The 16,921-nt window shown below is 37.6% G+C and overlaps 1 protein-coding gene across 1 annotated transcript in view; it reads left to right on the top strand.

The window, feature by feature from the left end:
* Nucleotides 1-69: 69 nt before the first annotated feature.
* The window catches only part of SUGP1 (SURP and G-patch domain containing 1), a 47,778-nt gene continuing 30,926 nt past the window's right edge, over nucleotides 70-16,921 (top strand). Inside the window, exons 1-2 of the mRNA XM_051971997.1 lie at nucleotides 70-185; nucleotides 14,366-14,537. Of these exons, the coding sequence (XP_051827957.1) occupies nucleotides 164-185; nucleotides 14,366-14,537 (194 nt within the window). The 5' untranslated portion in view covers nucleotides 70-163. The remainder of the gene's footprint in view (nucleotides 186-14,365; nucleotides 14,538-16,921) is intronic.

Raw genomic sequence — 16,921 nt, 5'->3', positions numbered from 1 at the left:
GGGTCTTGGAGGCACGGACTACACATCCCAGTAGGCTGTACGCAACATAACAGCTCCCCCCCATCATCTTTCCCTCCCCCTCTTCAGCCTCTCCACGCACACATACACATCCCCGCCCTCCCTAGGGTGGGGAGCGGTGCACTGTGGGATTGAGGACCTCAAGATGGACAGTCGGGATGTTGCAGGTAACAGCCTTTTTCTCCGTCCCCCTCCGTGACGCTCCACTACCTTCTAGAGGCACAACACAGGCGGGCCTACCCCGCGGAGCCTCTGGTCTTCTTGCCGCGTCGCTGGGGCTGGAGACCGAAATACTTCTTCGAGAACCCTCCACCCCCCAAACCCCAGGTCTTCTCAGCAGTCGGCGGGGGCGGGTCGAGGCCAGGCGGGGGCGGCGGCGCCTCCCCAGTTGTGGCCGCTCCTAGCCCCGTACCTTCCTGGGCCGCACGTCCTGTGCTGCGAGGCTCGGCGGGGCAGCCTGGGAACCAGGAGTTGGTCAGGAAATCGTGCCCCGCTAACCAGCCTTGCAGCGATCCTACCCCAATGCTGGCGAATTCATCTGGAAAGGGCCACCGCTGTCACTTCCTGCGGGAAGCCTTCCAAGTCCTTTTGTAAACTGCGCTCGCCCCTCTTCTCTCCCTCTTTTCCTCCTCTTATTTCACGTTTACCCGTCTCTCTCCTAGTGTTCTCCCTTCCCCCAGAAGAGTGTAACCTTCTAGAAGGCCAGGACGCCTAGCACATGGCTGCTGCTTAATTTACTGGGTTGGATTGAATTGTATCTTGCCCTGTTCCCTTCTCCGAGACGGGGAACTGACTTGCCTGAAATCATACATCAGTAAAAGAGCAAGGACTCAAAACCTGGTTCTCTGCCACCTTGATGTAGTAGGAGGAGCACTGGATGTGGAAACAGAAAGCTTGAATATTGACTCTCATATTTCCTGTCTTTGTGACCGAAGGCATTCTAGTGCTCTGTACTTAGAGACACAATTTCTTTATCTGTGAAATGGGAACATTTTCTCTTTTGAGGCAGGGACTTTGATGATTTTTGGTTGTGTAATTATAGGCCAGTAACTTAACTTTTCCAATAGCTATAAAACATAAAATGTCTTAAAACAGTTATTGAGAGGCTCAAACAAAATAATGTGTGATTAAGTATTTTGTAAACTTTAGAGTGTCACACAAATGTCAACTGTGGTTATGATTTGTAAACTTTGTAGCACTATAAAATGTGAACTGCTGATATTTCTGTGCCAAGCATAAAGCCTCTAACACTTGAACTGGCATCTAAAAGAGGTGGTCAGAGGTTCCAATTTACCTTTCTTTTAGTAGAGCCCTTTTAAGGGTAGATCAACTCAAGCTTATATATTGGAAATAATGATTTTCTAAACTGATGCTCTTCTAGACAATACTTCAGTATGTAATCACTTATTCCACTAATACTACAGATTGCATCACTCCTTTTCTCAAATTGTGATTTTTATGTTCCCATAGAATTTCCAAAAGAAAATCAATTCTGTGTTGTGGGCTTTTTCTAGGTCTTTATAAATTTGTGTTTTAATTTGTGATTAGTGCCTGCAGTTTACATTTCCATAATGTTTGAATGTTTACAAAGTCTTCTTTAATCCATTTTAACTATGGGAAAGAAGAAATGTTAATATCTTCCACTTAAGAGAAAATTGAGGATCAAAAAATTTGTGACTTTGCCCCATGGTTAGTAACTGAGTTAAATATTAGAGTCATGAATCATCTTGGCTTTAAAGCAGCAGGTTCAGTGGAAAGAGTTTTGATTTTGGTTCAGGAGATGTGTTTTTTTTTTTTTTTAAAGATGTGGGTTTTTAACATAGGGATTCATTTTTTTAATGAGAAGGGATTGGTCTAGACAACCTTTTCTAAGTTTCTTTTCAGCTCTAAAAATCCTATTTTCTCAGATGATATTTAAATTTGTTCTCCATTCTATTTCCATGCAGATTTATTTTCCTCATTTCTTGTCCTTAAAAGGGTAGACAATCTGGGGCCTGCTAAAATCTGAGTCTGTCAAGTAGGGTTATCAGCTCAGAAGTGAAATACCATACAGAATCTATTTAGTTTTTGGGAAGGAATATTCTATAATGAGTCTAGAAAGGCGGGCTGAAACTTGATCGTTAAGAACTTCAAATTTCTAACAAAGGAATTTATATGTTATTCTAAAATGAAGAAGTGAGGTTGTTTTTCAATGATCTGATTTTTCATGACCCTAATTGGGAATTTTCTTGGCAAAGATAGTAGAGTAGTTTGCCATTTTCTTCTCCAGTTCATTTGTTGAGGAAGCTGCTGTGAACAGTTAAGTGACTTGCCTAGGGTCACACAGCTGCTGTGCTACCCAGTTGCTTTCCAAGAGAAGTGAGCTACTGGAGTTTTTTGAACGGGGACATGGCATTTAGGGATATCAACTTTGGCAACTTTGTAGAGGGTAGATTGTTAGTAAGCTCCTCATAGCTGGTAATTTTAGTAAAAGTGGTAAGTAAAATGCAACAAAAGCAAACTGATTCTCTGAGGAAGATAATGGTTTATGAATAATGCCACTGTGACATTCTTGAGATAGAAATGATCATTTTTTAATGAGACTCAGGGTTACTGTAGTTAGCTATATTGGGCCTACTTGTAGGGAGTGCGTTGGACTGATGGTAAATCATTACTCTCTTAGACAGTAAAGGAATGTTAATTGCTTTATGGGATTCAACTTCTTATAATTTTTTTCCCCTAAGGCAATTGAGGTTACGGGACTTGCCCAGAATCACTTAGCTAGGATTGTTAAGTGTCTGAGGCCAAATTTGAACTCAGATCCTCCTGACTTCAGGACTGGTGCTCTATCCACTGTACCACTTAGCTGTCCCTTTACTTTTATAATCTTGATTAGAAAATCAGAACAATCAAAATCCAGATCTTTCTTTTAGTAGTCCCTTTAGGGAGAGATAAAGCAATCTCTAATTTCTCTGGGACTTGCAAGAACTGAAGAATTGTCTTTAAGAAAGGAGGACCTGTTTAAACTGGTCTGTTTAAAAAACAACAAACTAGTCCCAACTTAAATTGGTTAGCTAGCAAATGCTCCAGGAGCTAGTAGTGATTCTATTCCTTTTCAACTATGCCTCTATGTCAATTAAAAGTGGGAGAGACTACACGATGAGTTCTATCAGATGATAGCCATTATAAAAATTAATATATCATGAAATATTAATTTCTCATACTAGGATGTGCTATTACTGAATCATAGAAAGAAAGCTATATTTGAAGTCAGGGGATCTGAATTTGAAATCTGGCTCTGTCACTGACTTTTCCTAAGTCAGCTTCTCTTCAGTTTTCTCAAATCCATCTTTAAAATTAATGGACTGGACTAGATCACTTCTAAGATTCTTTGCTTAACTAAATCTGTGTTCCCATGTCCTATCTGTATGGAGTAGGAAACTGGACTAGATGACTTCTAAGCTCCATGATTGATTACATCTTTTATATTCTAGAACTATATGCTTTTCTCAGTGATAACCTTAATTATTCAAAGATGAGAAATGAAAAGGTACCTGATTTTTTTCTTTGTAGAGGGAGGGACATTACAGTAGTGGAATATGGTTGATATCACACTTGTATAATGTGTTACTAACCTGGTTTTTATTTCCCTTCCTTTTTTATATTTTTCTGTTATAAGAATTGGGAAAGAGGGAAAGATAATAGGAAATGTAAGTGATTTAAAAAAAAAAAAGAAGATTGTATTGATATACGGCTTTCATTATCAAAAATGGAAAATTTCTTCTGTTAAAAATCTGGTGACTTTTAAAAAGATTTCCAAAAATAAACATTGTTTAGGGCAGAAAAAGTTTTTAGATTAAAAAGGAAATGTTGTGGGCTTTTTCCCTGACCCTTTACTCTTCAATTTAGTAATCCAGAAAAGCAAAATACATAGCAAGAACAGCCCAAGACTTTGAAAGTGATTATTTTTAAACTAGAGAGGTAGGAGTGCCTTTACTGTTTCCAAGTTTTTTATTTTTTTCTAGTTATCCATGTATATTAATTTAAAAAAAAACATTTCTTTATGAATCATATTGGGAGAGAAATATCAGAACAAAAGAGGAAAATCACATGGGAAAAAAGTGCACAAAGCATGTGTTGATTTGCATTCAATCTCCATAATTTTTTTTTTCTGGATACAGATGATGTTTGCTATCCAAAGTTTATTGGGATTAGATTGCTTTGTATCACTGAACTGCTGAGAAAGACCAAGTCTTTCATAGCATATAATCTTGCTGTTATCATACAATATATTCCTGATTCTGCTTATTTCGCCCAGCATAAGTTTGTGTTAATCTTTCCAGGCCTTTCTAAAATCAGCTTGTTCATTTTTTATAAAATAATAATCTATTATTTTCATATATCATGATATAGTCATTTGATGGGCATCTACTCATTTTCCAATTCTTTGCCACCACAAAAACAGCTGCTACAAACATTTTGGTACATAAGGGTTCTTTTCCCTCCTTTATGATTTCCTTGGTATACAGACCCAGTAGCAGAGTACTTTTACTTTTTAAAAAAGGTTGTTTTGGGATAATAAAGTTTTTTTCTTTGAGAAGCAATAATATTTTATACTTAGTACCTTTTCTCTGAATATCTCTTATTCAGTAATTCTTCCTTACCTATATTATTGTAATAATTGAACTTTTCTATCTTCATTATTTCTTATTTCCAATCAGTCGTCATACTACTGCCCCAGTATTCTTCCTAATGTATCATTCTGTTCATGACCCTTCTTTTACTCAAAAACCTTTAATGGCTCTTTGATCCCCTTTGCTTAAAGAAAAAAAAAGTGTAAACTCATTTAAGTTTTTAAATAAGGTGACTAAGCTACTTGTCCTGTTTGATCTCATGCTACTTTGCTTCCCTTTGTGTAGTTATTGGTCATCCAAATTGGACTGTTTTCTGAAGAGGTAAAATAGTCACCAGGAGTGTAAATATGAAATAGATTTAGGAGGACAATTGAGGGTAAAGATATTATATGAAAGTAGTATAATGGAGATTGAGTTTTGTGACATGGAACAACCATACAAACCATCTATGATAGGTACAAAGAAGTGTTATTTATTATGTATGATGTGAATTAACACACCAGAGTTAGCAAGGAGAGGTTTTAATAGTGAATAAAGGGAAAGTTGCTGGAACTCAAAATTAACCAGGAGGAAAATGTCATTAAAGGGAATATACCATGAGGTAGGAGTATGCCATTAACTGGAAGATTAAATTCATAAAGGAGTGTAGCAGACTAACCCTAAAAGGGGGCTAACAGAGGAAGGGAATTACACCATTGACTGGCAGGCTAACCCTAAAAGGGATTTAACACCTTAAAAGAGTTAGCTATAATAAGGAAAAAGACACCCTGAAGAGGTGGGGATGGGCATGGGCATGGGGTAGGGCAGAGGGAGAGGAAGGCAGGGAGAAGAAAGACATTGTGAGACAGAAGAATGCCATGGTGGGCAAACCCTAAAAGGGATTTAGCAAAGATCTACATCATGAACCCGTGTTTTATAAAGGAGAGGGGGAGTTGACATTATAACTTGGCTTTCTGATTGGCTATAGTAAGGTAGGGTTTCTAAAGATCCATACCTGGGATGGGACTGTAATTGAAAGTCCACTTGAACCAAAGACCTACTTAAGAACAAAAGATTCACTTAAAGGTTCCCATCAGTGGGGAGTATTATAATCCTATCTCTGCTTGCCTTTCTTTGCTTATGCCCATCTAGCTACCCTCATCAGTCTGTTCCATGTTCTCTTTTTGATTTCTGTTGTCTCTGTGCCTTTGCTTATGCTGTTTCATCTATTTGGAGTGAATTCAATCTTGTTATGCCATTGTCACCTTGAGGTCGCCCTACCTCAGCTGCTCTGCTCCAGAACTCCAGGCTATAATAATTCCCTCTTAAGCATTTGATGAGATAAGAGTCTTGTATCTTTACAAGATAAAGGTCTGTTATTAGAATATCAGCAACTTCTCCAGCACCTCCCTCTATTATGTTATTCTAGGCACCTCCCCAATTAGAGAATCCCCATCCAGGTACCTCCTCCCATTATGTCATTGATCTTGGGATTCTATAAAAGGACTTCATATAACGACTCTGGGGAGTTGGGGGGCGGGAGGAGGAAATACTTTAAGATGAGAATCCTATCCAATTAACTGATTTACCCTCCAATAAATTAATAATTAAATTATTCTCCAACCTCTATTCTGTCTCAGTTTTGCGGGCATTACAAATCTCAATCACTAATTAGTATAAAGGAAAGAGAAAAGATAATTATCTAATGTAGGGAAGCAGCAAGCAAGAGACTATATACAGATAAGGTATATACAGAAAAGGCTTCTTATAGAAAATGGAGTTTTAGTTGGAATTGCAAGGAAGCCAAGGAAACTGGGAGTCAGAGGTGATCTGGGAGAGAGTTCCAGTTATGGGGGACATCCAGAAAAAATACCCGGAGCCAAGAAGTAGAAGTGTTTTGTTCAAGGAACAATGAGGTTTGTGTCACTGTATTGAAGAGTAGAGGGTGTTAATTGGACCAAATTGACTTAAATAGGCTTTTAAACCAGAACTGAACAGAGAAGACTAGAGACAGAATCAGGAATTAAACAGAAATTTAATTTCAAATTGAGGGAATTCCCTCTTATAAGTGAATTTAAGAAGGAGGCTCATGGGGCATCTAGATGGTCCATTGTATAGAGCATCTACCCTGAAGTCAGGAGGACCTGAGTTTAAATTTAGTCAAGTCTTAACACTACCTGTGTGACCCTGGGCAAGTTACTTAACTTCAGTGGCTTATCAGGAAAAAAGAAAAAGGAAAAAAAAAGAAGGGGAGCTTACTTGCTTGTGGCAGAGTATGAAAACTACAGCATTCTTGGATCTTGGGTAAGAAGTCTTCAAGTGATTAAGTCATTGAGCCTTGTAGTTGTTGAGCAGGGTGAAAATCCATGGGGAGTGTGACCACAAGCTGCAGCAGGGCACCTGAATGGGAGAGGGAAGTAATTGTTAGTATGTCAGAAAATCTGATCACTTTGGCTGCAACCTCGGATTCTAAGTCAAGATCCTCTGGAAAGAGTAGTGTAGCTAGATGGTAAAGGGAGGAAAAAGTTGTGGAGGATTTTGACTGCAATCTCATCTTCAAGCCCTTGATTTCTAGATGAAAGAAACAAGGCCACACAACACAAGCAATTGCAGGCAATTACAACCTATCACTGTTTGAGTTGCTAATTTTGTGTGACCTGTATATGAAGTTAGAAATTCCCAAATGGCTGTTGGCTGTTAAAAAAAAAAAAAAAAAGGTTCTCTATCCCTAAAGTATAAGATCACTTCTTTCTTTGATTTTTTGAACCTTTCTCAAATGTCTAATAAAGGCATTCTGGAGCAGTGGAAAGAACACTTGAATTTGGAGCTCCAGGATCTGGAGTTGAATACTATTAATGCGACTCTGGGGAATTCACGTGGCTTCTTTGACCCTCACTTGTTTGGATTATGCTAGGCTTCCAGCACTCCCCCTACCCCCCTGAATCCTTTGAAACTGATTCTTTCTGGGGGCAGCTGGATGGTGCAGTGAATAGAGCATGGCCCTGAAATCAGGAAGAACTGAATTCAAATGTGGTCTCAGACACATTTTTTTTTAACTTTTTTTTTTAATTAAAAAATTTTTTTTAAACACTTAACTTTTAACACTTATTAGTTGTCTGATCTTGGGCAAGTCATTTAATCCCAATTCCTCTCAAAAAAAAAAAAAAGTGATTCCTCCCTCATCAAATTTCTATTAGCATTTTACCTGGTCCTTTTAATTTATTTAATTTTCCTAGCTTGCTCTGTGTGTGTGTGTGTGTGTGTGTGTGTGTGTGTGTGTGTGTAAGGGGGAGTATTATATGTCTTTCTATTAAACCAGAGGCTTTAATACTGGAATGGACCTTAGAAAGCATCAATTACAACTTCTTACAAGCTTTTTGAGAAGAAAGTCTATCATATTTTTATTCTCTTTGTGCCTATGATAAGTGCTCAAGCATTTAATAAATATTTGTTGAAGTACAATTTGAAAGAACATATATGTTTGATAGAAAAATTTAAATTTTACTAAAGGGAAATGTCACATCTTTAATATTCTGAAATCAAGTGCCAGGAAGGTCAGGTACTACTACAATGCTTTATAGAATATCTCTTGGAGTTATTTATCAGAGAATAATTATTGTTTTTGCCTCTTGATTTTATTCCTTTTTACCTTACTTGAAACCCCTTATTTTTGTCGAAGTAATGCCCATTATTCTAATACCTCTAGCTCAAAACCTTATATTGAACTTTGACACTTAACATTCATTCGGTCACCAAATCCTGAAGATTTATCATTCCCAGTGCTCTGTATTCCTTCCTTTTCTTTCCTCTTGCCACTCTAGTTCAGACCCTTATCATTTAGGAAGAGGCTGTCTGTATTCATATTCTTACTTCCCTCTTTAGTTACTTTATCACTTAGAATAAACAGTATGTACTTTTAATTTCCCTTTCCCTTCCCTTCCTCTTATGTCTTAATCCTTTACAGTTTAATTTTTTTTGTTAACTTTTAAATTTTTTAATCAACAAAATTTTGCCATCTTGCTTTCTACCTCCTCCCCTCTCAGTGAGATGGAAAAACAAGATACTTTTATGAGTATTGTTTTAAGTTAAAAAAAAATTCTACATTAAGCCTTGTTAAAAAAAAATTGGTCTCCTCCTACACTCTGAATGCTTCACCTATCTGAAAGTAGCAGTTCTTTGGGTTCACTGTTTGGTCACTACTCTGATTAGAGTTAGCTAAATCTTTCAGTTTTTTGTCTTTGCATTATTATTGTCAGTTCTTACAAGTCTTAGTGGGATTCTTTGGAATCATCATCTTCATTATTTGTTTTCTTTCCTTTTTTTTCTTCTCTCTCTCCCTCCCTCCCTTCCTCTCCCTCCGTCTCCCTCTCTCACTCTCCCTTTCCCTCCTGCTCTCTCTCCCTCCTCCTCTCTCTCCCTCTTTTGAGGGTGCAGTTGGGTTAAGTGACTTGTTCAGGGTCACACAGCTAGGGGAGTATTAAGTATCTGAGACCAGATTTGAACTCAGGTCCTTCTGACTTCAGGGCTGGTGCTCTTTCCACATCTTCATTATTTTTTTTTAAACCGCAAAATAAATTATATTTCAACATTTATATACTATAACCTGATCATCTGTCCCACAGTATATAGTATCATTTCCCCACTTTGAAATGTTAAGGGTTTATCTTTGTTCAGTCCCTTATCATAGCTCACTTAATTTTATCTTTTTAATGTTTTTCTTGACTCCTTTGTTTGCGCTTCAAAGTGTAAACTCTGCTCTGGGTCTTTCATCATGAATACTTAGAATTCCTGTTTCATTAAAGGTCTTTCTTTCCTCTAATAGGATTATACTCAGTTTTGCTGGGTAAATAATTCTGGGTGTAAGCCTGGATCTATGATTATGCTATAATATATGATGGCTGCTAAATGTTGCTTGTGTGATCTTGGCTATGGCTCCATAAGATTTCTGGGCTCTTTTCAAGTTTTTTATTCCATAGTCTGATTTCTTGACCATTTTCTTTTAGTGGACTCATTTCATGTATTAAAAAAATTAACAAAATTTTTTTTAAACCCTTGCTTCATTTCTTCCTGAAATTTGAGAGCAGATGTGTTTTTTCTTGACCCTTGGCTTGTAGATGTTTGGGAGTTATTTTCTTCTGGATTTGTGTCTTGAACATCCCTGTCACTGGAATATTAAATTTATGGTGGGATTCCTTTTTTGTCTGCTCATTATTCCAGCCTAATTCCTGATTTTGGATTTGATAATAGGAGCAGGTTCTTCAGGAAAAGTACTGTTCTTTTTTGGGGGGGAAGGGGGAGAGGGAGGTGTGAGGCAATTGGGATTAAGTGCCCATAGGCACACAGTTAGAAATGTTAAGTGTCTGAGGCCAGCTTTGAACTCGGAGTCCTCCTGATTCAAGGACTGCCATCTAGTTGACTCTCTACTGTTCCTTTCTTAGGGGTATTCAGAGGGATAGCTTAGACTGGGAACCTGTCCGAGAGTTAATTTCTACTCTACTGAACCTGAATTCTGCTTATTCCTGACCAGAGTTTGGGTCTGAGCAACAGACCTGTGAACTTGTTCTGTTTGGAGTTTGTGTAGACTACTTGTGGCATTAGCTACTTTAATTCTACTGGAAAATTCTACTAATTCAGAGTGATAGAATTGTAGACTCCCCTTTGGTATGGGATTCTTGTCTGTATTCTTTTGAAGGTTTATAACATGGTCCAGAGCTACACAACTTCTGCTTGCTTCTGAACTTGTGCTTTTTTGATTGAGTACATAGCCTAGAGTCATGTAAATACTGCTTAACCTAAAACCCCACTAGCACTTTACAAGTCCCTTCCTTATTTTGCTCTGGAAATATGACCTGGAACAGGGTAGTGAACAACAGAGCTGCCATTTTGCCTATATCTTACACAAATTTAGGCCCCTCCATACTAATCACTTCTTGCCATGTTACAGAGAATCACACTGGATTGAAATGCTCTATGTAGCACCCTCCTTACCAAACTAGACCCTAGAGTCAATAAACCTTGTTGTCTGTTTCCCTTTGTGGATTTAGGCTGGAAAAAACTCATTCTGATATTTTTTTCCTTTGGTTTTCCCCAGTCAAGATTCAGTCTGGTACATTTTGTAGATCTGTTTAGGAGATTTGGGAAATGAGATGTACTGTATTTCTTCCTCATAATTAGCTATCTTGTCTCTTTTCTTGCAGAATGACTTCTGACCCCATTAGTTAACAGAATCTGTTCTCTATGGAATTACCAATGCTCTTAAAAATTTTTTTTAAATAAAATTTTACTGACTTTTTTTATATTACACAAATTTCCCAGTTTTCCTCAATGAGATACATCAGTTTAACAAAGCATATATTAAAAAAGGAAAAAAAAAATTAAGCAAAATTAACCAGCACATGGAAAAAACTTGTGTGTTCCATATCCTTAGGCATTCCCCTCCAAGAAAGACTTTTCCTTCTGATATTTTTTATTATAATTTCACAGTATTCATAATAATGACAATATATAATAATAATAATAATGTCATAATAATGACAATAATGATAATATTGACAAAATCAAAGAGGGCAATCCCCTTTGATAAATAGACCTTAAAGATATAAAAGATGCAAAAGGAAAAAGTAGATGTCTGCTGTTTCTAGAAACATTTAATGCAGTCCAGTGTGGTCTCAGCTCAGGTCATTTGTAGAAATTTCCTACAAAATTGACAGCCTTCTTTCTAGATTCACAACTCTTGCTCATTCCACATGTTCATTCATTTGCTAAATTTTGTCTGCTTATAAAATGACTGGCATTCATCTTCTATTATTTACCCATATATCATTACCTTAATTCAAGCCCTCTTCATCGTTTGCCTGTTTCTCTTAGGTCTCGAGACTCCTCTCTGTAAGCCATCCTACACACAGCTGACAAAATGCTTTTCCTAAAGAGGAGAACTCACTATGTTATTTCTTTAATTATAAATTCCAGTGGTTCCCTGTTGTCTCTGAGAAGCAATTTAAAGCCCTTCACAGTTTGGTTTCCGTTTATCTTACAGGTACCCTTTTTCCTGCTTTTTTGGTTAAATAAAGCTGTCTTTCTTACTATTCATATTAAATACTCTATTTCCTATCTCAACTTTTTCAGTGTCTATTCCCTTGTTAGGAATATGCTCCTTTTTAACTTCCTTTTCCTACAATTCCTAAACTCAATAATATCTTCTACATGAAGCCTGACTATATGAATCTGATCCCATCAGCTGCTAGTGAGGCACCCTTAGATTCACTAGATATAGTGAATATCTATTTATATATATGTATATGCTGGTTTCCTTTAATAAAATGTTAGCTTCTTGAGGGCAGGGATGGGTTTATTTTTGTCTTTATAGTGGCAGTGCTTGGCATACAGATGCCTAATAAATGCTTATAGACATTCAATGCGCCCTGCACAATATTCCAACCAACCATATCTGTGTACATGAATTTAGCCATATTGGCCTATTCAGACTTTGCCACTTCATGCATATTCCCCACCCTGAATCTTTGCTTATTCTATTCTCTTTGCCTGGAATGTTCATTCTGTACTGGCTTAGCTTAGTCCATTCTACTCAAGGAATATTTATTAATTTAACCAACATTTATTAAACTAGGTAAGGTAAGGCAAGGCAAAAAGCACTTAATAAATGCTTAAGTTCTAGGAATACAAAGCAAATATCCTTGAAGAACTTACATTTAATGGTAGAAGACAACACACAAAAGGCAGCACACCCACACACAAAGAAGAGCTGGAAAATAATAGTTGGATGACCTCCACAAAATGGAAGCCTCAAGAAAAACTCACTACTGAGAAGAAGGGGACCATCCTGGCAGAAGAAAATTTCAGAGTAAGAAGACCATAGGTGTTGGAATCTTTACAAACTGCTAACTCATTAGAGTTGATAGATTATTGATCTGCTCTTACAAGAAGATGTTTTGGGCCAGAACCTGAAACAAGATACTAAGTAGAACTAATTGATACAATGCTTGTGTTTGCACCTTTACTCATTGGAGTTCACACGTTTGGGAAATTTCAGGGTTTAGTATGCGATATCTGAATTCACACCTCCCTTGAAGCTCTTAGGGCCAGAGAGCACTATGGGAGAAAACCCATAATCCCATTCTCTCAGAAGAGTCATATATAAGCCAGTGAAGAGTGATTCATTTCAATATTTTCCACTTGGCTGGCTGGTAGTGGAAGAAGAGTTTTGAGAGGAAGAAGCTATGAGTTGAGAGTTGCGCGGGAGATTGAGAAGGCTCTCTGTGGTGGCTGGGCTCCTGCACATCCCCCACTGTGACCAAGCTGGTCTGACTCGCCAGAAAGCTAGCTGAGTCCCAAGTGAAGAAGGCAAGAGATTCATTCCATCTTTGTGCTGGCTGGAGGCTGAAGAAAGCAGAGGCAGAGGCTGAAGGACAAAACCTTTGGATTTGGAGACATTCGGAGGGAGCTCTTGGAACCAAGCAGAGAGATAGGCCTCTAATAATCTAGCTATCTGGGCCCAAGGAAAGAGATAAGACTTGGAAGGAGAAATAAAGGTTTGTATTTTTACTAGCTGGCTGCATTTGGGGTAATTATTGATCTGAACTGATACTAAGGCTGCCTCCAAGAAAACCTCCCCCAAGAAACCTGCTCTCTCCCCCAGAGAGAACTATTCTACTTATTTTAAAAGAAGAACACCATCACACATAGGGGTTATTGAATGTTTTGGGCAGTGAGGGAAGTTCAGAATGAGACAGGAGCTGAGACATAGTTTTGATATCAGGAGTAGGATCCGGAGAAAGAACTTGCTATGTGCCAGGAAGTGTGCTGTGCACTGGAGATACAAAGACAAAAATGCCCTCAAAAAAATTTGCATTATCGTTGGAAGGATGCAACATAGGCATAAAAGTAAGGTAAAAATATATGATGGCTAATTGCAAGACCTGGAATCCTCTAATCACCTTAATCTACAAAGTCACCGTCTCTTGAATTCATGAGGCTCTTAGATACTGTTTTAAGAAGTGTACTCAATGTTACCCAAACTCATCTTCCTGGTGCTGAGCTCTTAGATTGGAGTTGGCAGGAACCTCAGAGACCATTTAGTCCAATCACCAATCATATTACCCTTCTGTTAAAAACAACTTTCGGTGATTCCTTATGACTCCTTAGCCTAACATTGATGGCCTTCCAAAGTCTGACAATATCCTGTGTCTTACTTTTATGTTTTAGCCAGATTGTACTGGTTGCTATACTACTTATCCATTTTCCTACCTTTGCATTTGCTTTGCTGCACTTCTCTATAACTAAAACTCCCAGCTGTTATCTTAACTTCCAACTTCATCTGCTCTGATTTTTCACTTGTTCAGATGTTCTCTAACTTTTTCCTTTCATGAAGCCTTCCTTCCCTTATCCTTGTTCTTAATGCTTTTTCTCATCTCAGACCTTCATAATTTGCTTCTGATGTTCTGATCATATATCAACTCACTGGAGCCCATGTGTCAGTTAACATTATTGTTGTTTGTGTACACATCATATCTTCCTGCAAGGATATGGGCTTTATGAGGTCAATTTTTATCACTTATTTTTATATCTTTAAGTGCCTACCAGAGTATATTGTATAGTTTAGATGCTTTCCTAGCTAGATTGTAAACTCCTTTAGGCAAGGAACCTTGATTTCTACTTTTTATGTGCCAATCACCTGTTTATTTTATATCAAGCTGTTGGATGATGATTTCTGTTGGTCTTGTGTTTTACCTCTGTAGGAAAAGCCAACAGGTGGTTTGGAATTGCGCCACCAAAATCTGGAAAGATGAACATGAATATTCTCCATCAAGAGGAACTTATTGCTCAGAAGAAGCGGGAAATTGAGGCCAAAATGGAGCAACAAGCCAAGCAGAGTCATGTGACCACTCCCCAGCCCCCACCACCAAGGGAGTGAGTATAATTCTGAGAGCTTTTGTGATATTCACAATATCTCAGGAATATTGCATGTCATACAGAATCTCAATTAGTAATCACATTCATTCAGTAGACCTTTATTAAGCACTAATGCATACAAATTCTGTGCTGAAAATCCAAAGGAAGAAAATAGATCCTGGTATCATAGAGCCTACAGCCTAATAGGGAGGAAAGATATGTACACAGTCAAATATAAGGATTAGATAAAGGAGAGGAGCAAGAAATTTGAGGAAGGCAAGATAGTTTGTGTCTTGGTGCTTTGGAAAGGGAGAGGGGAGAGAGAGGGAGAAAAGAGAGGAAGGGAGTAGAGGATGATGATGAGAGTATACTTTCTATGTAAAGTTGATAGTGCTAACCCCAAGTTATCTTGTATTTATTTTGTAAATCATGTGTATATAATATTTATACATAGAGGTATGATTGGTCTCCCTCTTCCTCATTTTTTATGTAAGCTACATGAGTACAGAGACTTTTATTTTAATCTTTCTTTCCCAGTATTTAGTACAGTTCCTGGCACATAATAAGCTCTTAATAAATGGTTATTGACTGATTAAATAGAGACTTCATCAAATAGGCGAAGAGTCTTGTTCCAAGCACAAAAAATAATGCAATTGAGGGACTGATAATAGTCCGTATTAGTTAGGCTATAGATCATAAGGTATGAAGTGGAATATCATAGGATGTGAGAGGTCTGGAAAGACATTTCTCAATGATTTTAGCTCTGACTGGTCAAAACAGGCAAATCATCATAAAAGATCTATCTCAAAAAAATGAGGCTGGTCTTAGTCAACAGTATTTATGAATAGTGTGTATGTGTTTCTGTTGATCATATTACCAAAACAAACTCACCTTTAAAAAAATTACATCAGATTTATATGTGATACCTCCTCATTTAAGAAGAAAGGCACAAATTTTGCCAAGTAAGATTTTGCTTATAATAGCAAGAGTATTCCACTAAAGAGCATCAAGAGTAAATTATACTATAATTGCTAGTAATTGGGCAAAGTGGTAGATTTATAATCTGTAAGGCAACTTGACATAGACTGTGATCCTTAGAATCAGAAAGATCTAGGTTCAAATCTTGCTGTTTGATCACGAGCAAATCACATCACTTCTCACTGCCTGAGCAGCTCTCTAAGACTAGAAGTCACAGACAAGTTACTAGTCTGCATTGGTAGAGGGAGCCTCCACACTAGGTTCTGTGTGCTAATTTAAAAAGTTAGATTCATTAAGTGTGTTCTGCTAAGAAAACAATAACTTCTTACAATTGCCTTTTTATTTTTCCAATTCCAATGGTAGTTTATATCTAGAATAGGTGTCAGTGGTTAATAACCATTCTTAGCTCCTGGGCCTATACCAAAACAGGTGGTACCAGCTGACTCCTGAATGAGAGTCAAATAGACCATACGTGGTATGCGGCAAATAAGCACAATTTTGTAAGATTTGACAAATATTTTTCTTTTAGTGAAGCCTGTTTATATCTCTAAGTATTTTTGAATATAGAGTCCTTTCTAAACCCACTTTGAGAGGAGAGAGAGAACAATATGGTGTAGGGCAAAAGGCATAGGGCACTGAATTAGAGTGAGAAGACTCTAATTCAAGCCTTAGCTCTTCCACTAAGAGACTTACTGGTGTTTTCTTCAGCTTTCTAAACCTTCATTGTCTTGTGTGTGAAGTGTGAAGAAGGGGTTGGATTAAAATGATCTTTTGGCTCCTTCCAGCTTCAAGGCTCTCTTTCTAGGATTACACATTAGCTTTTAATATTCTGTTGTCCCAGATCTCTTCCAATACTCACATTCTGTGTTGTCCATCATTCCTTCAAACTAGAAATCTTAAAACTAGTGATCTTGAAGTTGTAATTCACATTAGGTAAAAGCACTGAAAGAATCCCATATCTGTTAGGATATGTTAAGGATAATGTCACTGAACTAAATGGAATCCGTTTTTGGCATTGACAGGATGAAAGTTTTATCTTTGACCATAACATTTTATATTCACTGCATCCCACCTCATAATCTCAATCACTAAGGTTTGTCTACCCATCTCCCCTTTGGGGCAGTATTATGGATAGGGTCCTGTACTTGTAGTTAGGAAAGACCGAGTCCAGTCCCCACCCTCAGATACCTTCTAGCTGAGTGGTCCTAAAACCAGTCATTTTATCTCTCAATTTCTCAGTTTCTTCTTCTCTGAGATTCTGTATGACATTGTATGAAATTGAACTCTGTGGCTTCTTAGGTATCTTCTAGCTCTAAATCTATGTTTATCTCTTTCTGCTCCTACCATAACCATTCTAATCAGGCCCTCATTTTTTTCTACCTAGACTAAGCAATAACCTCTAAATTGATATGCTCCTCCTCCCT

The sequence above is a fragment of the Antechinus flavipes genome, chromosome 1 (assembly GCF_016432865.1).
Source record: "Antechinus flavipes isolate AdamAnt ecotype Samford, QLD, Australia chromosome 1, AdamAnt_v2, whole genome shotgun sequence".
In the NCBI taxonomy this organism is placed as follows: domain Eukaryota; kingdom Metazoa; phylum Chordata; class Mammalia; order Dasyuromorphia; family Dasyuridae; genus Antechinus; species Antechinus flavipes.
Note: the sequence above shows the minus strand (reverse complement) of the source record. Positions and strands in the feature narration are given on the sequence as shown.